This window comes from Lipotes vexillifer, unplaced genomic scaffold (genome assembly GCF_000442215.2).
Source record: "Lipotes vexillifer unplaced genomic scaffold, Lipotes_vexillifer_v1.1 scaffold1318, whole genome shotgun sequence".
Classification (NCBI taxonomy): Eukaryota; Metazoa; Chordata; class Mammalia; order Artiodactyla; family Lipotidae; genus Lipotes; species Lipotes vexillifer.
The window spans coordinates 290778-318493 of NW_006772582.1; the positions used below are offsets into that span (position 1 = coordinate 290778).

The 27716-nt window shown below is 34.2% G+C and overlaps 1 protein-coding gene across 1 annotated transcript in view; it reads right to left on the reverse strand.

Annotated features, from left to right (window-relative positions):
- The window catches only part of WRN (WRN RecQ like helicase), a 96877-nt gene that overhangs the window by 181 nt on the left and 68980 nt on the right, over positions 1-27716 (reverse strand). Inside the window, 10 exon segments of the mRNA XM_007447613.1 lie at positions 6004-6218; positions 9995-10157; positions 12552-12683; positions 13620-13734; positions 15444-15556; positions 15785-15860; positions 21696-21772; positions 22601-22670; positions 23678-23775; positions 23852-24022. Coding sequence (XP_007447675.1) covers positions 6004-6218; positions 9995-10157; positions 12552-12683; positions 13620-13734; positions 15444-15556; positions 15785-15860; positions 21696-21772; positions 22601-22670; positions 23678-23775; positions 23852-24022 — 1230 coding nt within the window.

The window sequence follows — 27716 nt, forward strand, 5'->3', positions numbered from 1 at the left end:
ATATATATATATATATATATATACATATATATATATATATTTGTACTGCTGAAAATGTGTCTCAGTTGCAAAGTAACATAGGTTATTGAATATACACCCACAAGCCTTCCCTTTCCAAATAAAACAAAATAATGAGATCTACAGAATTTATTTCTGGATCCAAAAATAAACACATGAGAGACAAAATCAACTATATCATTTTTTTAGGCAATTACCTGCCATCCTGTTACCTATTTTTAGACACTCAAGTGTAGACTCTCATTTGGAAAGGAAAGAACTGGATATTATTTCAGATCTATGTCCCATGGTGTATTTGCTTTAGCTTGGCCAAAATGGTGAATTTAATGTTCCAAGAAAGGCATCTGCCTAAGCATGTGTACACGCACACACACAGTTATATTAGGCATTTAAAAAAGCATACAACGTGTACATCTACAGTGGTAGACAGACTAGGAGAGTGGTTCAAGCATCATCAGGACCTTGCAGAGTTGCTGAGACATAACAGGTACTCAAAAAACATTTGCTGAATCAATGAAAAAAAAAAAAGGGTTCTGTTTCATAGACTCTTTTGAGAATCTGCTAAAAACTAGAGGTCCACTTATGAGAAAAAAAGACAAACGTACATATGCACGATATTTTGCCTAATTTTAGGGGACCTGTGCACCAAATGAAGCTTCAGAACCCTAGTTAAAGGTCCCTGAAAACAAAATTAAGCCCAAAGGCAGTGGTTGTGTACTTATATTATCTGTACATTAAATTTTTATAGGTAATTTAATACCTATTAAAACTTTTAATAGGTAAGTTCTATAAGCTCAAAATGGTATTAATTTGTGTTATCTCAGCTTGAACTCTAGCTCTTTAAACCAACATGATGGAGAAATCATTCTAACATGACTATACTTTGGAATCTGGGAGAGTTAATTTATTTATTGGAACTATTTGAGGGCTTTAAGGTAAGGTGGTCTCATCTAAGTTACAATGTGTCTGTTAGCCTAAGGTATACCAGTATAATTTATTCCATTTCAAGAATGAAGACTACATCTATGAATTGTTCGTTAACTGCTTGCTATGTTTTATTATGTTTTCTGCGTTTAACAGTGGCTTCAAAATATTTAAAGGTGGGAAAAAAAGTAAAAACTCCTTGACAAAAAAACTGTGTGACCTTATATTTTTAAAAGGTAAAAGCTGTTAGCTATTCCAACTTAAATAAATCTAGTGCCGAAGAAAGGGCTATTCACACTTTAGCAAAAGCTAAAGAAAAAAACCAGCCAGGATAGCAACTTTTCTCCCAGGCACCTATTTCCTCACAGGGAAGAGAAGACCCAGAGAACAGATTAGATTTATACACACTGTATGATACTACAATGTTTGGCTTAGAAATAATAAGTATTAGGGATATAAAGTAGCATGGATAAAAGGCATTTGGGTAGAGATGAAATTGGCCCAGAAATACTCTTCCCCCCAGAATTTTATTATCAAAATTCCTTGCAGCCACAGACAACTATCATTGCTTGCAATTAGAGTTTAAGGGCAACTGGAGGAAGGAAACCAGTTAAAATTATAACAAAGCCAAAAAGTAAAACAGAGTACAAGGTCCGAACAATAACAGAGCCAAGGAAAAAACCCGAAGTCCTGTTGTAGCCGTAGCCGAATACTATGGAATAAGCAGGGACTTTAAAACCAGACAGGCTCTGTGATGACCTAGATGGGTGGGATGGGGGAGGAGGGTTGGGAGGGAGGTCCAAGAGGGAGGGGATATATGTACACATATAGCTGATTGACTTCGTTGTACAGCAGAAACTAACACAACATTGTGAAGCAACTATACTGCAATTAAAAATAAATATAAATAAATAAAATAAGCCTAAGTAACTTAAAAAAACAGAACTAGGTTTGAGTTCTAATTGAGTCACTTGCTACATGTATGACCTTATGAATGTTATTAAAGCCTTGATTTCTTCACACAGAAAAAGAGAATAACAGTATATAATACTGTATCACTGGATTATATGGAGAGTTACAAAATATCAAAACACATCCTGATTTATTCTTGGTATTCATTAATTGGTAGCTAATATCATCTCAAGTCTTTTATCTCCTATAACATTTTTATATTGATAGAATATGATATTCAGCATTTATCCTATCATTATAAAAATGAGCTTATTTCATTGAGAAAGGGGTAAAACACTTGCTTACACTGAATGTATCTTTTGAGTCTCAACAATAAGTATCTGGAGGACTTTAATTATGAGGTCTAATAACAGAAACAACACTTTTCAGTGACTATTTCCTTCATTAGTAGAAGGCTAAAATTCCCAGCAATCATAATAAAAATTTAAGTAAGTATCTTGGTACTCCAAGTTCTATTAATAAGCCACTATCATTAAGTTGAGAATATAAAACATTAACTCATTTGCTGATTATATGTACCCATATATATGTAAGCAAATACGTACATTATATTTGCATTTAATTTCGTCTAAAAACTAAGATAAATCTAGGTATATTAGTTATCAAGCATAATATATTTGTCATGAAAACTATTTTATTAAATCAATTTTACCTGTGAATGAGAATCTAGAAAGAAATCTTCTATTTGGGGATCGCTGAATGGCTGATTCCAGGAAGTTAGTTTTAGTGAATTTCTGTGACTCTCATCTTCCAGTGAAAAATCACAAGAATGTTTTCCATCAACCTTTACAATTTTTGTGGAATACGAAATAGTTACTACATGCACTATTTCCTTAGGAAAAAAACAAACTATGCCTAAAAAAGCAAAGCTTAAGAAAATTCATATTATTCTGAGGTACTCAATTTTAACAATGATTATAATGATATTACCCCCCCAGCATTTTTCCTGAGTATCTTAAAGTAGTTTATAAAAATGTTATACGTCTTAATTTATAATGAAACTCAGTGGCAGGGCATGAGACCCCTCTCTCTCCCTCTTTCTCTCTCTCTCTCCCTCTCTCTCTCTCTCTCTCTCTCTCTCTCTCTGGCAGTCAAGAAAAATAAGATGGAAAAAAGTGACATATGAGGAGAGGGAAGATGGTGGCAGCAGCAGCATAGTTTTTTAATCTCTCTGAATCCCAGCATTAAAACAGATAGAATTAGGGAGCAAAACCTAAAATTCATCATCTACATTTACAAAGAAACTAAGTTTATTAAAGGTATCCTCAGGAAACTGAAACTACAAGCATGTGAGGAAAAACCACCAACAGCCCTAAGACCTGCATGGTACAACATCTGTGTGGGAGAAAGCAGAGGCAGGCAGTGAGGTGCCTGAGAACAGGAGAACCAAACAGCCCACAGGTATACACTGGAAAGGTTTATTTGAGAACAGCATCTGAAAAGTGGGAGGGCCTTTGCCCAACCCAACAGCAGGCGATGGAAAGGGGTCCACAGCAGCGTCTTAAGTGACTAGAGCAGCTGGCACCTATGAACTTCCAGGTGAAGGCCTGACACTGAGAACTGCTGGGGTTAAATCAAAAGCAAGCAGGACGGGTATAATAGAGGCAAAGGGAAGAGAAAGCCCAAGTAAAAGTAGCAGAACGGGGTATGTCATAAACCAAGTGTCCCTATTTTGAATGCTACACAAAAACAACAGGAGAGCTCTGGGAACTTGGAAAAACTATCTTGAAGCATGCCGTCTTTTGAAAGTGCAGGAAAACTAATTTCACACAAAAAGGAGCAACAGGAAGTTATGAGGTCAAATCTGACACCGACTTGCTATATAGAAAACTGTAACCTCCTAAAATGAGCTGAAAAACATTAAGAAAATAATTCAAAACAAACATCATAAATTAAAATCAGAAAAATTCAAAAGTGAGGGGAAAAGCTCTGGAAAGAATTAGAAATAAAAGAAAAAATTATAGAAGTGAATATTAAACTATAAAGAACATAGCAATAAATATAACAGATTGTTTCCAAACAGAAATAGAAGGTGAAAAAGAAGAAAAGTTTAATTTAAAGAGAAATGAAAAGCCAAAAAGAATTCATGAGAAGTGACAGATATTGTAGCTCAGTAAAGAAGATCCAACATATAGAGAGCAGAAATCTGTTAAGAAGAACTACAAAGCAATGGGACAAAAATACTAAAAAGTAAAATTTTAAAAAACTTCCTGAAATAAACAAAAATTTTAAATCTGCAATTTAAGAAAACTTTCCAGAAATAAAAAAAAAAACTACACATTTAAAGAATCCATTGTGTACCTTCGTATATTGAATCAGAACTACCATTATCAAGACATAATCTTCCTCCAGTAAAACGTAGGCATGATTGAGCTTCTACCTTAACTGCAGTCACAATAGATGTAAACCTAACAATGCATCAACTAATAAGAAGAATTTGTTTTGACATTATTTTTTATTAGAAACCTCATAATCATAAGATGAAATAGACTAAGGGATACAACCCAGGTCAGTAGAGAAGATGAATATTAACACATGAAGGATCCTGAAACCAGGCCTCCAACGGACTCTACAGTGCTCAGTGTAGCTTTCTATACTGGAAGGCAGACGAAAGAAAAACACTTTGGCTGGCTCACTCACCCCTTAATCTACTTCCTAGCCCCAATATTCTTGTTCCCCTAAATGGGGAAAAAGAAAAGGCTGAATCCGGTAGGCTTAATTTCCACCCACCCACCCAAAATACCCCCACTCTTTTTTCAGAATATGATGTTATTTCAATAGGAGGAAAGCAATAATATTAATGTGTGGTTATAACAGTATTTCACTATAAATGTGCTTTGATATTTAGGAAAAATAACAAGTTACACCTTTTCCTATTGACAGATACAGATGGGAAAAAAATAAGGTCTTAGGCACCTGGTATAGATTTCAGAAATAAAAGGCTGGGAAAGCAGCCAAATTTCACTACCACCTGCCCAACGTATATCTCCTTTAATGCCCCCCCTTTTTTTTTAACATCTTTATTGGAGTATAATTGCTTTACAGTGGTGTGTTAGTAATGCCCTTCTTATAGCTAACTCAATTGCCAAAATAATGTAAAGAATTCCAGTTAATAAAATTTCATTAGGTTATCTAGTACATGACTATATACAAATCTAACTGAAGGACAGAATTTTAAAAGATCAGTTCCTCTTACTTTTTAAGCTATTGAGAAAAGGAGTTTAACTGTTGGAAATTCTATAAAGATTACTTAGAACTGAAATAAAGTCCCTAATTCTCTAATATAAATAGTAGCAACCACCTACCACCATGCTGAATTTATCATCTAGGGACTAAAGTAATTTTTGAGTTAATTATAGTTTTCACAAACTTTTATCATGGAACTTTAGACCTGGAAGATATTAAAGGTCAAATTTTCAAGTCTTTGCAATTATTTAGTAGAGTCACATTGTCAAAGAATAGTTATTCTCTGATGACTATTTATTTATCTCATATAACAGAGCAATAATATTCAAAGCATTTGATTTTAATAAAATATACCATGTAAAAATAATACTAAACTCATGGTCTTTCTCTGATCATGCAAAAGTGCACTGGGATATGGCCAGGACCATGAGCAACAATTATCCTTGTACCTGAGAGATTCACTATAACAGGAACAGAGCCTGAGGAGTAACAGAATGATAGACAAATTCCAATATCTGGGGAGGTATATATCATAGAATTTGGTCTTATTTTCATTAACCACATAAACTACCATATGCTTACAGCCAATATTAAATATATCTATGAAAGAAAGAGAATTTCCAGACTATATAGTCAATATAAAGTAGAGGTAAAATTTAAGCTGACATTCCCATACAATAAGCTAAATAGTAGATGGACTATATTCCTCTTTTCCCACTGTTTAAAAAATCTCTTTACTCAGATCGGATTTATGAAAAGCAACAGAAATACAGCACCAAGATTTTCTAAAAAGTAACCTTGCATCAGAATTTATAACAGTTCAAAAAATAACAGCATTCTGGTATTAAGATATGCAAATTGAACGATCTGACACTATATGAAAATTCTACATATAATTAACACCTTGGTATTAGTGCCCACTTCTTCCTTCCTTCTCTTAGAATTTGAACAGCTTTCTTCAGAGTTGGGGAAACATCTCTTTTTGCTGGAATCACATGAAGATTGGCATAGCATCCTGTTTTCGCAGCCTTTTTCCAGGATCTCAGTTGCCATGTAGATAAGGTAGGTGTCAATGTTTTCAGGAACATACATTCTAATTAGTTTAATTTTATTTGTATCTGTAAAGGATGAAAAAAAAGATTTAAAAGTAAATTACACAGAACACTGCAGAAAACCTATGAGCTGGAAATAGTGACACGTTTTGTAGAAAGGAAGGAGGAAGGTGGCCAAAGAAAATGTTCCTCTTTCAAATGCCTATCCCCTTACAGAACAGAAGTGGAGTAAAACATGTCCCCTCACTCCTGCACCACCTGCACCCCTGCTTCCAAGAGCCAGAGTCAGGTCAGGCTATCGACTCTGCTTAACTTTTGTTTCAAACCATCTTTTGAGGGCTGCCCTGAGAATCAAAACCACCATCCACAGAAATTCCAAATATCAATTATAAGTTAATTTTTTGAAAATAATTTAGCCTTAAAATAGAAGCTAATCATACTTGTAAATAAGATGCTAATAAAAAGGATTCTTTCAATGGCTATCAAAGCATAACAAAACACGTCAACTATTTAAAATGCCTATTATTTAAATAAGTTTTCTGGGAAAGATATTTTATTTTCAGATCTTATTTGCCCTAACTTTCCACACAAGTAAGTGCTGAAAATATCTATTGGAGAGTGAAATAATGAGCACCGCCTGCATTCTTTCAGTGCTTAAAAGAGATCATATTACCCCTACTTTTGTGGCAGGTCCCTTGGAAGCCACCCTTAATTTTCTAGTTACATGCACATAAAGAATGAAAGAACAGGGCTTCCCTAGTGGTGCACTGGTTAAGAATCCGCCTGCCAATGCAGGGGACACGGGTTCAAGCCCTGGGCCCGGAAGATCCCACGTGCCACGGAGCAACTAGGCCCATGAGCCACAACTACTGAGCCTGCGCGTCTGGAGCCTGTGCTCCGCAACAAGAGAGGCCGCGATAGTGAGAGGCCCACGCACCGCGATGAAGAGTGACCCCCGCTCGCCGCAAACTAGAGAAAGCCCTCGCACAGAAACAAAGACCCAGCACAGCCATAAATAAATTAATTAATTAATTTAAAAAAAAACTTAATGAGCAGTACACTTTAAATATTGTATGCCAAAATACCTCAATAAAGCTGTTTTAAAAAAAAAGAACAAAATTATTAAAAATACTTTCCAGGTACCTCATTAAATACTTTGCTTCATTTATTATTAAGCATAGTTAGAATCTCAACTCCATAAGAGAAGCAGCTTAAAGTCATATAAACATGGAAAAAACTAAAAGAATAAAAAGGTACAGAATTCCTTAAAATATTGTTACAAGGACAAAACCTACTTAGCAAATAAGATAGCATGAAAATAACAGATATAATTTCTCAATTCACAAATACTCTATTTTTAAGATTAAGATTATGCCATAATAAAATATAGAAAATTTTCAATTCAAGATTGTGCAAAATTTAAATGCCAACAAACTTGTTCATTAAAACACCAAATTATGTGATATGGCTACAGTTAAGTAAAAGGTGAAATATCATATCTGAATCATTAGTGTGGCATAGATGTCTTCATTTCTTATTATAATTTATAACTCAACAATGTTCCCTCCAGTAAGAGAACAAATAGTATTTTATCAAGGAAAAATAAGAATTTAAAAATAAAATTTCATATCAATAAATGATATATTACAGACTATAACCATACAATCAAAAGAAATCAAGTTTAGAGCTCATGATACTTATCTTTCTCAATTTTGGCTTTGGAAGTAAATTATAATAATACATTTTTTCGTATTACTTGTACAACCTATATACAGTGTATTGACAGAAAGATAAAGTAAGTGTTTAATAAGTATAATTTAAATTTATCTTTCTCAATTTTGGCTTTGGAAGTAAATTACAATAATATATTTTTTCGTATTACTTGTACAACCTATATACAGTGTATTGACAGAAAGATAAAGTAAGTGTTTAATAAGTATAATTTAAATTCCATTGTTCTTTGGAATTTCAATTTAATATTTAACTGAATGAAAATTTATTTGCTATACTCAGTGTATAATATAATAGTAAAGACAATAGGAAAAAGGGAAAAAAAGTGCACAAACTCAGAGAATACTGCATACTATCAAACAGCTCATCAAAGATATATCTTTCTCTAAATCCTGAGAGACAATACATACATAAAGGAAAAAATAATTCTAGGGTATTAAAATCAAGAAGGCATCTGAGTCTTTGACTTTCTCTAAAATACTATTTCATTCTGCACTGGAGAAAGAGAGGTTTTATACAATCCCAATTCTAACCCTGCAATTAATTACTGTTGTCCTTCCTCTTCCTTAATTTCTAGCAAAATGGTTGCTGAAGTTAGAAAGACCCAGGAGAGCGACCAGGAGAGCTGGCTGGCTTCCTCACAAGATGACTCACAGCTAAGTGACCCTGGATATTTTATCGCAGTACAGGATTTGGCCCTCACTGTTTTCAGATTTACAAACCTACTTTAACCTTAATAGAGACACATTAACCAAGCTCACAAAATGCCAATTCATTAATTTCCAATTATGAATTCACAACTATCATATAGATAAGTACCCAGATTAGCAAGACTAGAGCATATTTTCCCTATAGACAGACCTACATGGGAAATCAAATCATAACCAGAAAGCTGTGATACAGAAGCAGAATTAGGTGTTAAGGTATCTCCCTCAAATAAGATCTTGACATAAGCTATCAACAGGCCCTGAAAACACTTGGAAGTCTCATTGACCAGGATTAGAAATTACATATTTCTTTCCTTTAAATAGTTGGCAATACAACTTTAACATGGTATAGTAAAAAGAGAAACTTCGGTTTCCTGGAACTAACTTAGAGGACCACTGCCCAAACTTGCCTCTGTCTCCCTCCTTGCCTCCAAGGTTGAGCAATGGAAGGAGAGATGGAGGTGTCCTTCAGTCAAGTCTTGCTCAAGCCTAGAACAAATGCTGCCTTTGAAGGTGACTTAAATACCTTTCTTCTGATCAGTTAAGTATAGTATTAATTGTGATCTGTTTTCCCTTATTTCTAAATCTGGGGGGAGAACTGTATACTCGTTCCTGAGTGGGAAAGAATTTGAGGTAATAAGTTTAACTATTTGCACTGCAGCTTTGGAGATAAGGCTTTTTGTATGTCCACTGCTCTGTCCTAACAGTCAAAAAAAACTTAACAGATTTATTGAATTATAACACACCTAGTTTACATTTGTACATTTAGGGTGTGAAAATCCTTCTACTCCACCTCATCTTTACTTCTGTAAAAAAGGGATCATAATTTTAAAATAGGCATATTTTTAAATTTTCTGCAAGGCAAACAAAGGGGCTTGATCTCCATGAGTACAGTTGAGGTTCTGTAGCAAAGTGACAGGAGAAAACCCTTCTACAAGGGGCCCAACAGAACTCAGTCCAACCCTTCAATGCCACAGTGCCTGACACTATTGACTGTATTGATGAGAAAGACTACTTAGGTAAAACCAGTGACAGGGAATCAGAAAGATTTAGAAAAAAAACTAAGAGTCAGTGAGCTATGGGGAATGAATGTGTGTTTTTTTCAAGTGATAAAGTAGAAATCAGAAAAGGATGAAAGAGCACTGTTTGGGGGATGGGTGTGGAAGTTGTAACCTGAAGCTGAAAAAAAAAAGCAAGAATTTCTCAGACTCAGACTTCTGAGTGATAATGGGAAGAAAGGTTGTTTTTCTGAAACAATAAAAAGCATTACAAAAGTAAAGTTTTCATAGTAGCATAAAGGGTTAATGCGATCAGAGTGAAAAATATTAGTGGATTGCTTGTTTAATTCATCTGGGTTCAATGACTCAAGTCATTAAGGCTGCAGACCAGGGTCATGGTTATCACCTGAGTTGATGGGAGGGTTTCGGATAACATCAGCAATAGTCTTCTGAATCTCTGGAGTCAGACCTGCTCGCTCCATATCGAGCGGGTAGCCAGCTTGCACCGCTTGGGACAAGTGCATGCCAACTGCTGTGAGAGGCAGAATCCTGTTCTCAGCTACACTCTTCTAGAGAAATAGCAGCAAAACAACCAGTGAGTTTTTTTTAAGTTTCCACTATACAAGGTCCAAAACCTTCAGGTAGTAAATGTTCACTGAGAAATAAACAGTGGACTAAACCTTCATTTAAATTTCTCATTTTAACTAATTCTTTAAAATGACTCACATGCTAGAACTCCACAGGTGCTTTTTATACTTATTATATTGAATACAGCAAAATCACCCAGGTTTAGCTAAGAAATCAATCCTCATTCCTCTGTAATTAGTCACCTTAAAAACCTATTAGTGACAGAGAGTAGTCATTCTATGTAAGTCTAATAGCTGCCACAACCTTTTAAAAATACAGTAAACTGAAACCCAATAATGTATATACTTGAAATAACACACGGTACTTCAGTTACATGAATTTCCAGGAAGACAAAACATAAAATGCTTAGCAATAACATAAGGCTCCAAATGTACTCTAGAAAAGGTTCTCAAGAAGAGTTTAAAAAGTGCTTTAAATTGGCTCTATTCATAAAATAATAATAACCACAATTTACAAGTGGCTGTCATCATTTGCCTAGCATTGAATTTAACATGAATTGTGCTAAATTAAGGACACTGTTACATATTTATGTAGCTTTTAAACAAATGTAGCTCCAAATCCATTTAAGATGTCTGTTAGATAAAACATTCTTTTAAACATTCAGAAAGTTTAGTCACTCAGCTCTAAATTATTTCATGGCACTCTTTTTTAACACACCTTGAAAGTCTGAATTTGGACTGTATTTGTATGAATGCTGATATTTTCACAAAATAGAGCATTTAAAGCAATATTTTCATCCTTCAAAGGAAGGTTTTAAGTTACTTTCACTAAATGTCTACACTTTTTCTACTAGAAGATGTGTACCATGTGTGCATAATATCAGGGTTATTTGATATCAGGCATCGTATTACCTAAAACGAATTGTATTATTCCTCCTGATTAATTGGTCCTTAGGCATGTTTAATTTTGCAGGTAACTGGCAAGACCCCCTCAGACTCCTGGGATGTACAGATAATTACACAATATTTCACAATAATATACAACCAAATAATAGCAAAAGACACAAATGAAGATATATCACTCCTCACATTTTTAACCATGAATGTGTAATATAATACATGAAACTTCATATCCTGGCTAAGTATGAGAATACAATTTATTTTAAAATTTTGGAGGCTATTCCATATTTTCTTAGTAATTATATACAGTTATACCATACATATTTGGTCAAATTGTGTATATACAAGCATGTTTTACATGTACATGTAAGTTACTGTTTAAGTAAGAGAATGAACTTAAAATTCCTATTTATCATGTAATATGTTTCAAAAATAGTTCAATGGAATTATTTGGTTCTTTGTGTAATGGCTTTTGTACTTTTAATTAAGGGGTTTGGCTATGTAAGTAGAACATATATTAAGTGACTACGATAAGCTATGGACTGTTTATTCTTATTTATATTGGATATTAACCAGAATAGAAAGTGTGTAACATAGCCTAGTGGATGGAGACACAGAGAACAGGAAAAGCAGGCCCTGGACCATACAGCCTAATCTAAACCAATTTAACATTAGAGAGGACAGGAATGCAAATTAGTGAAATTTAGCTGGAAGCCTCATTCTGTCCCTATTCCACTAAGATATCCTCTTCATTTTGTATATTTAAAAAATCTCAACAGCCTTAAGGACTTATGCCAAAACAATAAAGAAACATTAAGTATGGCCATTTTTCACAGTAATCAGATTTTTTTCAAAGAGCATCAAGCAGACATGATTAAAAAAAAACAGAACATTACACTAGAGGAGATAGAGTGAAAAGCAAGTTTGTTATTTTTTTTAACTTATTTCTAACTTCTTCGACATCCTTCAGAGATATTCTATGCACTTTTGTATACATACCCAAGGATACGTGAATATATAAGCATGCAAATATATATACATACACATTTATGTATGTTTTTCACAGTGCTATGCATCTTCCTTTTTCTACTTAACAATGTATCTTGGAGATTATCTCTTATCAGTATATACAGTAATAGTTTTTTAACTATTAATCCCATTTAAAAAAATGGAGTCTTAAAATATGACTGCTCCAATATCCCTAAGCTATAAATGCATTTATCAGTACCTCTGATACAACCTCTATAAGATAATCATGGTCAAACTATACTTGCTGTTTTTACTTAATTAACAGAAAAGGGCTTAGCAGAAAAAGCAAATGACATTCTGTTCTAAAATTAATTATAAAATGAAACCACATAAAATATTGTAGGATTAGAAGAAATTTATCCCAAGTCTCAACTTTGATATTGAAAAGCTGATAAAACACGTTTAGATAAACTTAAAAATTCCCTCTAACTTGAAAGTAACACTTACCAAACACATTTTCTTTTCTTGGAATAAAGAATATGTGATGGCTGCAGACTGTGAAAGTGAGCTTGCCTTATTTTTCACCACCAGACTTTTCTTCTGTTCTTCTTGTGGTTTTCTACTTGAAAAGAGGTCTGTCTACAAAATTTTAAATGTAGCACAAATGATCAAAAATAATATCAATATAATGATTGAAAGAATATCAACATGATCATTAGCTATTAGTGAAAAAAATAACACGAATAAAACCTCTAAGGAGCAGCTCCAAATTCCCTTTTTATGAGGAGCTCAAAAAGTTTTTTTTATTTTTTACATATTGATTTTAAAAGGTAAAATAAGGCTAGAGTGAATAAGTTTTGAATAAAATATTTGTAATTACAAACATGGTTGTAAAACTAGAAATTCCTAGTCTTCCCTTTAAGCCAATAAGATGAACTAAAAATGAACTATAATGTGGACCACTCTGCCTCTAAATTAGTCCCCTAATCCCCCAGAATTGAATAGTGAATGAATGAATGACGCTTTAATTTCTATCTACATTTGAAAGTAAAATAATTTCTTAGTCTAAAATACAGTACTTATTCAGATTTAAAAACAAAACCTCTCAGCAAAATAAACAGACATAAGCAGGTTTGACAACTATTACTTCAGAATCATCTTAAAAATTAGGTAACTAGTGGTTATCAGTGGGGAGAGAGGTGGAGGAAGGGGCAAGATAGGGGAAGGGAGTTAAGAGGTACCAACTACTGGGTATAAAACAAATAAGTTACAAGGATGTAATGTACAGCACAGGGCATATAGCCAATATTTTATAATAACTTTAGAGTATAATATATAAAAATATTGAATCACTATGTTGTACATCTGAAACTAATATAATATTGTAAGTCAACTATACTTCCATTTAAAAAAATAGTAACTAACTTGTTTTTATAACTGATTTACTATAGAAACTATCTGATTCATTTTCTAAGTGTACAGCATAGAAATGAAAAATGCTGCTTTTGAAGGGTGTTTTGTAATTGTCAAAAAAGGTTTATTCTCTCAGAGCTCCTGCAAACCATAGTATTTTACCTGAAGACTATTTATTTGACAGAAATGTTTGATGACTTCCAATAGAGGGGCCAACATTGTAGCTTTGCCTTCAGAAACACCATCGATCCTTTTCACATTTTCAACTGTAGTAGGTCTGTCGTTTAAAAAAATTAAAAAGTCAAGAAACCACTGAAACGTTACCACTCCAGCAACACAGCTAATAGATATTTAGCTTCAATACTGACACTCAATAAACATGAATTTTTTTCCAGCAACCAAATCCAATGTATAAACAAGTAATCGTGTTTTATGATTCCTAGAGGATAACTAAGAGGCTAAGAAACTCAGAAGAAAATCTCATTCATTATTTACAAAGTTTTTACCTGTAACAATAAACTAGCTAACTAACTACTTCAGGCTTTTAATATTTCTTATTGTGTCCAATATGAAGAGAATGTCTGATGTCTTCTTTCTAAAAATCTGCCAGTCTAATGATTACTCCTTTTCCTTTAAATATCTTCACTGAATATTAAAATGTGGTCTTTGAATATTTATTTTTAATGAAATAATTATTATAAGGTATATGTACTATGTAACATTATTAGAAAATTCTTCTCTAAAGTAACATCTCTTGAATGAAATTTAGCAACAGAAACAATTTTTGAAAAGGAAGTATACAAGATGAGTACAATTACCAAGCAACAATTCTTTGGAAATAATTTCTTCTAAATATTTATTGACCACCTAGTGATTATTAGGCATTGTGCTAGGTACTTTGGAAAACACAAAAAGATGAGGAATATAACATCTTCATCACAGAATTTAAAATCTAGAAGACACATATACATGAATACCAATAATAACAAAAAAATAAATAAAGCATTATGTAATAAGTGCCATAGAATCATCTTTTAAATTTACATTTAAAAGTCCTTTATGAATTCCACAGAGGAATCACTTTGCTGATAAGAACATGGAAGGCTTCATGGAGCAAATAACAATAAAGCCAGATCTTAAAGGATTTCCTAATAGGAGTTTTGGGAAATCAAGGAAACTACAAGTCAGAAGCAACATTGTAAATAAGTATATGGAAGTTGAAAAGGAGACAAACAAATGGTAAACAATCTAGGTAAGATTAAGCATTAAAATTCTGTGACTCAGATGGAAAAGAAGGTTTAAGTCCATAAATGGAAGGCCTTGAATTGTGGGCTAAATAAGTTAAGACAGTAGGAAACTAGTTAAGCAGAAGTACAACATGATAAAGATTAATTTGGTATTCATATATCAGAGGTATTTGGTATTCATATATCATATCAATCATATATCAGAGAGAGAGAGAGGCTGAAGAAAGAGTAACTAGTTAGAGGCTTTTGCAACAGTAAAAGGATAATGGTCTGAACTACCATGGTGTCACTAAAAAAGAAAAGCATAGACACAGAAGAAACACTGAAATGAAAAAGTCTAAAAACTATATAATATATGAGAAAGATGGGAATATATGTTAGAATAGTAACAGTAACATCAGAGGTATTAAACAGGCGTGACTAGGAACATGACAGTATGACTAACAAAAATAAGGAATTCAGAAGGAAGAGTTTTGGCATTTGCATGAAATGAATGTACAGAGGGTTGGTGGGTAGTGAGTTAGATTTTATATACACTGGATCTGATTGCTGAAAAGAGTTGGTTTCATGTGGGACTAAAGCTCAGTGAAGAAACAGATCATTGGCAGCAACATGGGAGATTTGGGAACCACCTCTTGGATGTGACTGCGGGAGCCATAGTCATATTATCGCTAAATGATGTATTTTACAAATCTATTATGTTAGAAGAAAATAAGTTAGAAATATGCAAATAGTTTACCTCATTTGGGCCATATCCACCAGTATCTTATTTGTTGCCAGAATAGCTGGAGGAACATTCATTTTATTGGCATGTTTCTGCCTAGCTTCCACCAATTTGCCATATAATGTAGTCTGAACGAAAAGCAAAGAAACAACATTTGTTTAAATGTACTTAGAAAAATCCAGCCCTTTATTTTTAGAGCTTCAGATATTACATTTCCCCCTTAGGATGAAAAATGAACTGTATCTTAGCCTCTTAGCTAAAGAACAATTTTTAAAATACTGGCAAGAGAATTTTAAGCATGCACAGACTCATAACTATCTTCTCAAAAACTAACTGCCTTTTTACAAAAGCCATACCTGAGTCTCCTGCTCTTTGGCTGAAATAACAGGTTCTAAGGACTTGTAATATTTTCCTGGTGATGGCACCATGATGCTAAAACATTTAAAAGAAAAGAAATAATAAAAGCTTTTCTTTCTCCAAGTTCACTTTTTATTTTGCCCCCAAAATGAGAATATCTTTCCAAATCAATATTAACATTTATTTGTCACAACACCAGTAAGGCAACTATTACTTAAATGACAGCCTAGATTTTAAACATTTTGTATCAAATACATTCATTATAGAGGTAAAATTAAAACTATAATTTGAGTCAATCACAAAATTGGTGCAATTAAGAACAGCACTTGCCTCCTCCTCATCAATCAAATACTTTGAAAGAAAATACTCCTTATCTATACCAAAGTAAATTTTTTTCTAACCAAAAATGATACAATCTATAATTCTTCTTGTGATAGCACTATTTTTTGGCTGTTGAGGAACATTAGCATGGAATTAATCAAATTATTCACATTTTTCTTCAGAATCAAACTAAAAAAAAATAAGCCAAAAGGAGTAATTTTGCCTTTGACGCCTCGAAAGAAGAATTTAAAACACCCAATTAGCAATTAACATGGTATGAAAGGCCCAAGACAGCAAACTAGATAGAAAACCAGGTTCTACAAGAGGCAACTTCACAGATAAATTAATTATAAAGAGGAAAAGTTACAAAAATGAAATTGTATAGAATAGCCTATGTAAAAGGTATCAAATTTAAATAAATTTCTGCTTTTGTGGGGGAAAGAGAAGAACATGTTTGATATTTAAGAAATGTTTATAAATTTCCCTGTTTCAAGAATTAAAAATTTACAGTGTAAAGTAAGACTTCATTTTTACAATTATCAGATTTTATCACTAGAATAAAGAGATTTGAACATGAGGAAAGAAAACTCCAGTTCAAAGAATTAGTCATAGCAGGTGACTCAAGACAACTATAAATTTGTTTTAAATAATAAGATATTTACCTTTATCTTAGTATTTACGGAAATCTTTATACTAATGGACTATTTGCAAATTGGTATGTTAAATTATTTCACAAAAAAATTTTATTATTATACTGGCAAAATTCTGTGTAACATATCCCTGAAGCAGAAAAATATGTGGAGAATGTTTGCTAGAAAATGTTTTGCCTATGAATGCTATTACAAGTGCACAGAAGTACAAAATATATAATAAGGGACTTCCTGGTGGTGCAGTGGTTAAGAATCTGCCTGCCAATGCAGGGGACACGGGTTCGAGCTCTGGTTCGGGAAGACCCCACATGCCGCAAAGCAACTAAGCCCCTGCGCCACAACTACTGAGCCTGTGCTCTAGAGCCCGTGAGCCACAACTACTGAGCCCACATGCCACAACTACTGAAGCCCACTCGCCTAGAGCCCGTGCTCTGCAACAAGAGAAGCCACCGCAATGAGAAGCCCATGCACCGCAATGAAGGGTAGCCCCCGCTCGCCGCAACTAGAGAAAGCCCATGCGCAGCAATGAAGACCCAACGCAGCCAAAAATAAATAAAAATAAATAAATTTATTTTAAAAAAAAGGAATCTCAGTAAGTCTGGAATAAATTATGATAGAAAAATCATGAAAATCTTTTAAAAAACCCCAAAATATATAATGAATATCATTGAAGAGATAAGTGGAAATCTTGTAATCATGAATCAAGAAAAGATTGCTATACATGATTAAAGAAAGAGAACAAGAACAAACAGTTCTTAGAAATTAAAAATTTGATATCTAAAATTAAAATGTCACCAGATGGGAGGGGATATAAAGTCAAGGAACTCTCCAAGAGTAAACAAATAAAAACAGATTGAAAATAGGAGAAAATAAAAATTAATAATAGCTTACTCAGCCATTAAAAACAACAAAATAATGCCATTTGCAGCAACATGGATGGACCTGGAAATTTTCACACTAAGTGAAGTAAGTCAGACAGAGAAAGACCAATATCATTATGATATCGCTTATAAGTGGAATCTAAAAAAAAAAAAAAAGTGATACAAATGAACTTGTTTACAAAACAGAAACAGACTCACAGACTTAGAGAATGAATTTATGGTTACCAGGGAGGAAGGGTTGGGGAGAGGGGTAGATTCAGAATTTGGGACTGACATGTACACACTGCTATATTTTCAAAAGATAACCAACAAGGACCTACTATAAAAAAAAATTAGTAATAGGAACACTAAAGAAGTAAAGAAAATAAAAAAGTATTAACATCAAGGAAAATTAAGAGTGGTGACCATAATAACACAGATTGCCTTAGTATTATATAATATTTGAGTAGATACAATAATGTAAAAACAAATTATTAATTTGACCAAAAACTGAAATATAATTTTGTTCTAAGGAAGGGGGGGGTGACATTGATGGAGAAGAAATGAAGGAAGGGGATATGGGAGACAAGCCCTAATTTACCATTATAGGATATCAACAACAAATTTCTAAAACTGGTAAGTCAAAAAAATAGTAATCTAAGCATATCACTTAGAAATACGGAGGCAACCTCATACCTGTCAGAATGGCTATCATCAAAGAGTCTACAAATAACAAATGCTGGAGAGGGTGTAGAGAAAAGGGAACCCTTGTGCACTGTTGGTGGGAATGTAAATTGAGGCAACCACCATGGACAACAGTATGGAGGTTCCTCAAAAAACTAAAAATAGAGCTACCATACGATCCAGCAATCCACTCCTAGGTACACAGCCAGAAAAAACAAAAACACTAATACAAAAAGATACATGCACCTCAATGTTCACTATTTACAATAGTCAAGATATGGAAGCAACCCAAATGCCCATCAACAGACAAATGGATAAAAATGATATGGTGTAGATACATACAATGGAATATTACTCAGCCATAAAAAAGAATGAAATTCTGCTATTTACAACAACATGGATGGACCTAGAGAATATTATGCGTAGTGAAATAAGTCAGGAAGAGAAAGGCAAATACTGTATGACATCACTTGTATGTGGAATCTAAAAAATAATACAAATGAATGTATATGCAAAACTCACAGGTTTTGCACCAAAGGGAAGAGGGAAGAGGGGAGGGGCTAATTAGGAGTATGGGATTGAAAGATACAAACTACTATATATAAAATATATAAGCAACAAGGGTGTATTTTATAGTACAAGGAATTGCAGCCATTATCTTGTAATAACTTTTAAGGGAGTATAATCTGTAAGAATACTGAATCACCTGAAACTATATTGTAAATCAACTATACTTCAATTTAAAAAAAAGGAAAGATGAGGTATTGTCAACAATAGCCCTCTTTCTTAGCCTTTTCCCCACTTTTTTTCAGCCTTTCAAAGAGAAATGTACAATAAATATTAATAAAATATATGCTGAAAAAGTGTTTGTTTTTTTGGCCGCACTGCGCAGCAGGTGGGATCTTAGCTCCCCGCCCCCCCCCCCGGCCCCGACCAGGGATCGAACCCACGCCTGCTGCATTGGAAGCGCAGAGTCTTAACCACTGGACTGCCAGGGAAGTCCCAACAAGGTGTTTTTAAAAAAAGAAATATGGAGGCCAATACCATAGAAACTGGTCAGAAGATCTGAGGGTGACTGTTTCTACAGAACAGAACAAAATGGGTTTGAGAAGGGTGTGAACTGGTGTGCTTTGTAATATGCCTTTAAGTCTCAACTGACTTTTAAAAACATTCACATGTATTATTTTCATGAAAATTCAAATGAAATTTAAAATAATAGTCATGGATATGTAAGCATCTTTTTCACTTCTGTACACTAAGCCCATATATTAAAATTAACTTCTGGACCACTCTACAGTTGTCTCAAATTTAGTATGTCTATCACTAAACTAATTTAACCTCATCCCCTAAACATGCAGCCCTTCAAACCTGTCTTCCTCTTACATAGCCCAGTGAAGGAAATGGCAGCACTCACCCACCATCAAAGACAAAAACCCCAAGCTTCACAGTCATGTTCTCCATCTTCCTAAACCTGCCTATCTTTTCAATCACTGAGTCCTAGCAATTCCATCTCCTAAATATCTTACAAATCTCTCTCTCCCCACCCACTGCCACTTCCCTTGACTAATCTACCATAGCCTCTTGCAAACAACACAACAACAGCCTCCCTATTTGTGTCTCTACAACTATGATCCCCCTGCAGTCCATTCCCTCCACAGACAGAGTCATCTACCACGGGTCGGCATGCTAGGGATGCACAGGCCAAATCTGTCTGTTCTGGTAAGGCTTGTAGTTAAGAATGGCTTCTTCTACATTTTTTAATAGTTAAAAAAATCAAGAGGAAAACATTTTGTGGCATGTGAAAATTATATGAAAATTATATGAAAATCAAATTTCAGTGTCCCTAAATAAAGTTTTATTGGAACACAGCCATACTCATTCATTTACATATCATCCATGGCTGCTTTGAGGCCACAACGGCAAAGCTGTGTAGTTGAGATGGAGACCACATGGCCCTCAAAGCCTAAATTATTTCCTATCTGATCCTTCATGTTTGTCAACCCCTGTTCTCAATCATAAATTTGATCATGTCACTGTTCTGCCTAAAACCTTTCCTTAGTGCCCAACTGCTTTTATGATCAAATCAAGTGCTTGAAAGGAACTGGATATTTGAGACCCTGTTCAACTCTCCAGTCTTAAATTTTCCCACTCCCTTGCTTCCCTCTATCAGGGAATTGCTAGCAAACTGCTGAACCCCTCAATCATGTCATATCCTCTCTTGCTTTCAGGTTTTCTCTCTTGCTTCAGGTTTTAGTACGTGGACCACTCCTCTGCTTAGAAAACATCCCTTCACTTCACCCAACTGCTACTTAAGCCTCAAGTGTCACTTCCAAAGTGTTTCCAAAGTGTTACAACCCTGGATTGTAATTTTCTGTTCCCTTATGTGTATATCCCACTAGAATATAAACTCTGGGAGGGCCAGTGACTATGTCTCTATTATCCTCCACTGAATCCCAGTGCCTAGAATAGTACATGGCACAAAGAAGATGCCACAGGGAATGTTTAAATGAAGAAATGCTTCAGCATATTGAACAGGTATATTGTTCTGCACACTCCTTAAACCTTTTGTTTACATTAAACACAGTATATATCTCCAAACAAAAAGAAATTATTTGTGGGGGAAGACTGGTATTATGGTAAATGTTTCTATCAGATCCAAAGTAGTATTACCTATCTAAGTGAGCAAACCGTTAAAGAACAAACCATTTTCTTTCACGTGCTATGTATGTAAGTGTAGTCCACTAAATCTGTGCATATGTCCTAACAAGTTCTTTAAATTCTCCATTTTCAGACCTTCTGTAATTCTGTACATTCTCTACACTTTTAAGTCAGAAAGTCATTAAGCTTGAAAGCACAACAGGTGCATTACCTTTATTCTCTACCAACCCCAATATCTACCATTTTATGTTGCCATAAGATCATTTGTTTAAAGGAGTGGGAATATATATATTTCATACAAATATTATATAATAATAGTGTTTAGATGCTAGAGGTTGACAAATATTGTTCTGAAAGTCAGCTCTGTTATTAGATGGATGCTCCTAACAAGTTAGTTAACTTCTTAACCTTTAGTCTCTTCAACTGTAAAATGGGGATAAATAATAGTAGCTAACTCATAGGTTACTGTAAGAATTAAATGAGATATTACTTATAAAATGCTTAGCATTTAGCATAGAGTCTGGCAAATAATAATGTCCAGAAGTGTTAGCTATTAAATTAATATTAAAACTATCATTTTATAAGTCTGCTTTAATAATTATAATACTAGAGGCTTATGTTTTAACTTCCTTCTGCCAATGAAATAGCCCAACATCTGACAGACCTTGCTCTCCAGGAAAGAATGAGAAAAAGTGCAAATAAAGTGAGCATAGAAAATAAAAATGTGAATTCTGTACCTTTTTTCAGGAATGTCACTCCCAGAAGAAATTTTATCACGTGCTTTGTAAGAATACATCTTATGCAAGCTGGGCTGCTTTTAAACATATAAAGGTCCATTCAAAAAAAAAAAGAGAGAAGTTTCAAAAAACTTTTAAAAATGAAGAAAATAAGATACAAAATATTACAATAATTTTTCCTTTTACTAACCAACTCATCAAATAAATCATCTGAAAATAAGCTCATGAATTATCAACTTCTAGGGCTCTAAAGGCGGTTAGAAATGCAATGTAATATCCCATTCCTCCCAAATCTATAGAGAATATATGATCAAAACAATTCTTAGAGACATAGCAAGAGCCAAAGTCATAAAAATGATTCAATTACATTGTGTATACTTTAATAAAGCAGAAAAAGTTCACCAGAAAATTTAATTCAGCACATTTGTCCATCACCCCATCACCCTAGTATCCTCATTAGTGGAAGTCAGCCTGTGGATAAGTATTTAATCTGTAATTACCTAAGATCCAAAACAAAGCAAGAAAAGGTGTGTATGTGTATGTGTCTACGTAATTGTAATGAGAACATTTAGGAATCAGGCTTATTTTTCCATCAACTAAAAGTATTATAATATCCAAAAAAAGATATTATAAAAAGTGTTATAATATCCAAGCCAAATGAGTTATAAAATAGGCTTAAAAGAAAAAAAATAAACATTACTTTCTCAGATACTTCTGTTCTATTAACCCCAGAAATCATATATTGCATATTTTATTCTGTTCATATCATTTCTCTTTCCACATTTTATATCTTGTTATATATGGCATTTTCCTCTTTGAGTGGAAATAAAACAGAAAAATTTTAAACAGGAGTTGCATCAATAAAGAATGAAATAATAAGAACCATCTCTTTAATAAAAACAAACCTCTGAAGATAATTCAATTGGTACTTGATTAGAGGAATGTTGCTCAGTGCCAGAAGATACAGCTTTAGAACTGAAAAATAATAAAATTAAATTATCTCAAATGTTAAAATGTTGTTTTCTAATACATGAATCATCACACCTCCACTCTTAGAAAGGCAGATAAGGTTATATTACTCTTTTAGAACTGATGCTTTTTTAAATTGAATTTTCCCCTCCAAAGAGCTTAAGCTCTTCAAAGTCTAGATTTAAAACTCTTTAAAGTTTTTTAAGTTTAAAAGTAAAACTGATAATCTAAAGTACAACATAATGGTTATAGTCAATAATATTGTATTATAAACTTCAAAGTTGCTCAGAGACTAGATCTTAATTGTTCTCTACACAAAAAAGAAGTGCTATTCAAGTGATGTGATGAAAGTGTTATCTAACGCTATTGCCATAATCACAATGCAATATATAAATGTATCAAACCAACAGTTGTACACTTCAAACTTACACAATGTTAAATGTCAATTATATTTCAATTTAAAAAAAATTGAAAAATGATCAATAACACGTAAAGGTACTAAAAACTAGACAACACGTGTATTCCCTTCCTGTCCTCTATACATAAGGAAATGTGGTATATAGATTCTTCAACATTTACCTCAATGCTGCTTCTTTATTTTATTTATTTATTTTAATTGAAGCATAGTCGATTTACAATATTGTATTAGTTTCAGGTGTACAGCAAAGTTACTTGGTTATACATATATGTATGTATGTATCTATATTCTTTTTTTTCCTGATTCTTTTCCAGTATAGTTTATTACAAGATACTGAATATAGTTCCCTGTGCTATACACTTCTTTAATCAACAGGAGCAGCTTTCTAAATAGTCATCTACTTCCTGTTCACCAAGACAGTGTTCTATGATTTATCATTCTCCCTACTGACTCCCACACCAAATTGACTAAAAGAGGTACGCAAAAATGATTATCTTTACTCATTTTACTTTGTGTGGTACCTGTAAATTGGTACAAAATGAATCATTTAAATAACAGAAAACCCAGAAGTTATAAAAAAAACTGAAAAATGAACCTTGGTAGAAAAAACTCCCTTGGACACAATTCTTCATTAGCTTGAAGGATAAGGCTCTGAGGAGATTCTGTTTTGGCTTTAGCAAGCCAATTTCTACCCTATTGAACACAAGAAGAACCTTTTAATGCACAGTGAGAAAATTCAATCAAACAGGCAGACTTCTACATTGTTTACCTTTTCTGTAAGGGTGCAAATCTTTACAAATTTGCTTTGCCCAGGAACTTCTACCAAGAATCCCTCAGTTATGAGCTGACGGGAAAAAACCTTCCACCAATTCTCTGTGTGATCCTTGCCAGTGCCAAAGAAACTGTGACTGCGATATTTATCTTCAAGACGCTGGGAATTCTGAAATTAGGCATAAAATCAATTTCTTAAAATGTTTATTTAATTAAACAGGAGATGTAAAACACGAAACCGTCTATTGATTCTTTGGCTTTAACACTAAATTTCAGCTTTAAAAACCTACGGAATTCTTATACCCCTCCTGCTTGCTCTGATTACTTAAGCCACAAATAAACACACTCAAAATAGTGTTCCTTTTCTGTTTTAAACAACGGCAGGAAATTTCATATATAAATCACATGCATTTCCCAATGCATAGGTTTGGATATATTTGGAATATCTAACCTTTGCTATTTAGAACTTTTATTAACATACTCACATTATTGTTTGAAAACCGTGATCATACATCTACAGCTCAAGACTTGAAGCATGGGTGTTAAAGGCAGTGTGACCCATAGCTGGTAATCAGTGAGTGCAGTGCCAATACTCAGGTTTCCACTGTGTTGTTGTCATTACTGTGCTTTTTGTCCGTGATGTTTCAGCAAAGTTTACTTAATCATTTCTGATTTAGCTGCTTCACTGAGATACATCAGAAAAACCAGGTGCATGCTAGACAGTTGACGCTTTTGAGATATTTTTCCCTAAGTGACCAGAGGATTCCGATCGGAGACTCTTCATAGCCATCAAGGTCTAGAAATATTGGGGAAGCTAGCCCATCATATGCAATTCTCTTGTCCTCTAATGGAAATGACTCTCCCCACCTTCACTCTCCACAGAGAACTTTTTCTATTCACTTTGCCCTCTGATTACCCCTTTTTAAAAAAAATTTATTTATTTATTTATTTATTTATGGATGCATTGGGTCTTCGTTGCTGCCCACAGGCTTTCACTAGTTGCGGTGAGCGGGGGCTGCTCTTCGTTGCGGGCTTCTCATTGCAGTGGCTTATCTTGTTGCCGAGCACAGGCCCTAGGTGGCTTCTCTTGTTGCGGAGCACAGGCTCTAGGCACACGGGCTTCAGTAGCTGTGGCACGCGGGCTCAGCAGTTGTGGCTCGTGGTCTCTAGAGCGTAGACTCGGTAGTTGTGGAGCATGGGCTTAGCTGCTCTGCGGCATGTAGGATCTTCCCAGACCAGGGCTCGAACCCATGTCCCCTGCACTGGCAGGCAGATTCTTAACCACTGTGTCACCAGGGAAGTCCCTGATTACCTCCTTCATCCATCCTACACATCTAAATACTACTCCTGCACTGGGGCAGATTCTTAACCACTGTGTCACCAGGGAAGTCCCTGATTACCTCCTTCATCCATCCTACACATCTAAATACTACTTTTAAATGTGTATGGTACTATATGAACATAGGGCTCTCTGGAGAATTGCTTCTATCTAATGTATTTGCGGTGAATACAGCAGATTGTAATTCGAGGGTCATTCTGCCCTTCCTCCACTGTGACTTGTACCACAGAATCTGGGAAGTTACAAACACTATTTCTCAAACTTTCTTTCAACTAGACTTCTGGATGTGATTTGAGTTCCACTAAACAAAGGTATTTTTGCATGACATCTACACGCAGGAAGTGAGGCAAAGGGGTCTACTTTGCTATATTTGCAGGTATGCATGACTGTGGAGGGGTTTGCTTTTTATGAGAAAGTGTTAGCAAAGAACCTAGCATACAGCTTCTAGCTTCCTAAGTAACAGGAGACATTCATTTTGTTGATACAGATTATAGAAGGCAGCTCCCAGATCAAGCAGAAGTAGAACCTTCCTGATTGTTACAGCTCCCTTTTCAGCACAGTCTGGGGTCAGGCACTGACAGATAACTTCTTAACCACAGAAGAGGCAACTGCTTCCATGGCAGGTTATTTTGCAGTATAATCTTATCAACAATACTCTAAGCCACTTAACACCCAGTAATAAATACCTTTCTGTTTAAATTCGCTAGACTGATCATGAGCTTCATAACAAATACTGTATTTTAGGTTATATTCATGTTTCAAAAACATTCACTCCTTTAGTATGTCAAGAAGTTCCTGTAGTCTAAAATTTTCAATATGAAATGCAATCTAAAATTTGAGAAATAGGCACATCCTGTCACTCAACATTTTTATATTTCATCTATACTCTAATGATGGTTTAACAATCAGTGCATATTCAAATCCAGGGATCAAAATGAAAAGCATATACAGAATGAGTTCCAGCAGACATAACTCAAGCACTATAAGCCTCACTATATTACAAATGTATTGGTTTTGTTCAACTGATGAAAACGTTACGGTTACAAGTTTATCATTTTGGAATGTTAAAAATGTGAATACAAGTGAAATAACCTAAAAAGACTGATCCCTCACATAAAGAAATCTAGGCTGAAATTAGATTAGATTAGGAAAGTTCCCATCAGAGACACATCAGTGCCTAGATACACTGAGCTTTTTTAAAACACAGGCTTCTTATAGGTTTAGTTAACAGGGTCTGTAACATGCATTCTAAAAATAAAAATTGAAATTGAGTTTTGTATTAAAATAGCTAAGTAATAAAGGTTTAGTATCATGGTGATTATATTTACAAAAATTGTACTAGAACAAGATTCAGAGAAACAGAAACACCCACGTACAACGTGGCACCTTTTTCCACAACAACCTCTACTACCTATACTAACTGACTTTGGTTTGATTTGTGTAGAATGTTTAAAATCAAGCATCACAGAATTTCAGATCTGGAAGGAACACTGGAGCTCACTGATCTATCTAGTCATTTTTACTCAGATACAAACAATCAGAGGCTCAAAGATGTTAAGTGGTAGCCTAAGGTCATAGAGGTAAGACTAGGACACAGTCCTCCAGACCACTACACCAGGGATATATATACACACAGACACACAGACACCAATATACACACATATACATATATACTGATTGTAGTTAGTGCAGCTAGACCACCTGGGTTCAATTCACAGCTCCAGTACTTACTAGCTTTTGGATTTTGGGCAAGTCAGTTACTTAACTTACCTGTGTTTCTATTTCCTCAGCTGCTATACAAGTATAATAATACTTCCTATCTCTTGGGGATGTTATGAAGATTGAGTAACCAGGACAGGACAGAGCCTGGCTCAATAATATTAACTTTATTTTTTACGAGTTAACAGCTGATCCTTTAACTTAGCCTGCCTTCCTTAACATAAAAGCAAAAGCCCTGACTCAGTATTGAGTCAGTTTTCCCAGAACATTTGTAATGGCATTCTACACCTGCTGGGGGCTTACCTTTATAGTAGGAGAATCTATTGCTTACAAACTAATAACACCAAAGATATTAAGTTGCCTAACTAGTACTTATTAGCAATCTGGACACTAAAAATTATTCCTCTAGCCTTCCCTTTCGTAAGCAGAAAACAACCTGAAGTGAATGAACACATTTGCTGATATGAAGAAATGAGATGTTCTTCTAATCGGTAGGGGTAACTGTCCCTTCCCCTCATGATCAATAATCATTGTGAATACTGTGTACTGTGTGAATAAATTTACACTGTCATGTTTCCATGGCAATCACCATACACAAAACGAAATACTTCTGCTCTTCGACACAGATCATTTTGTTTTAAAGATATTCCCTTTTCAACGAGAAATCCAAATTTAACCAAGTAACATTTCTGAAAAAACAGAATAAGGATTTTCAACAACAAATGTCTAAAAAAAAAAAAAACCCACAAATGTCTAACAATTTCTTACTCTGAGCAAGGCATCTTCCATTAATTACTTATATGTT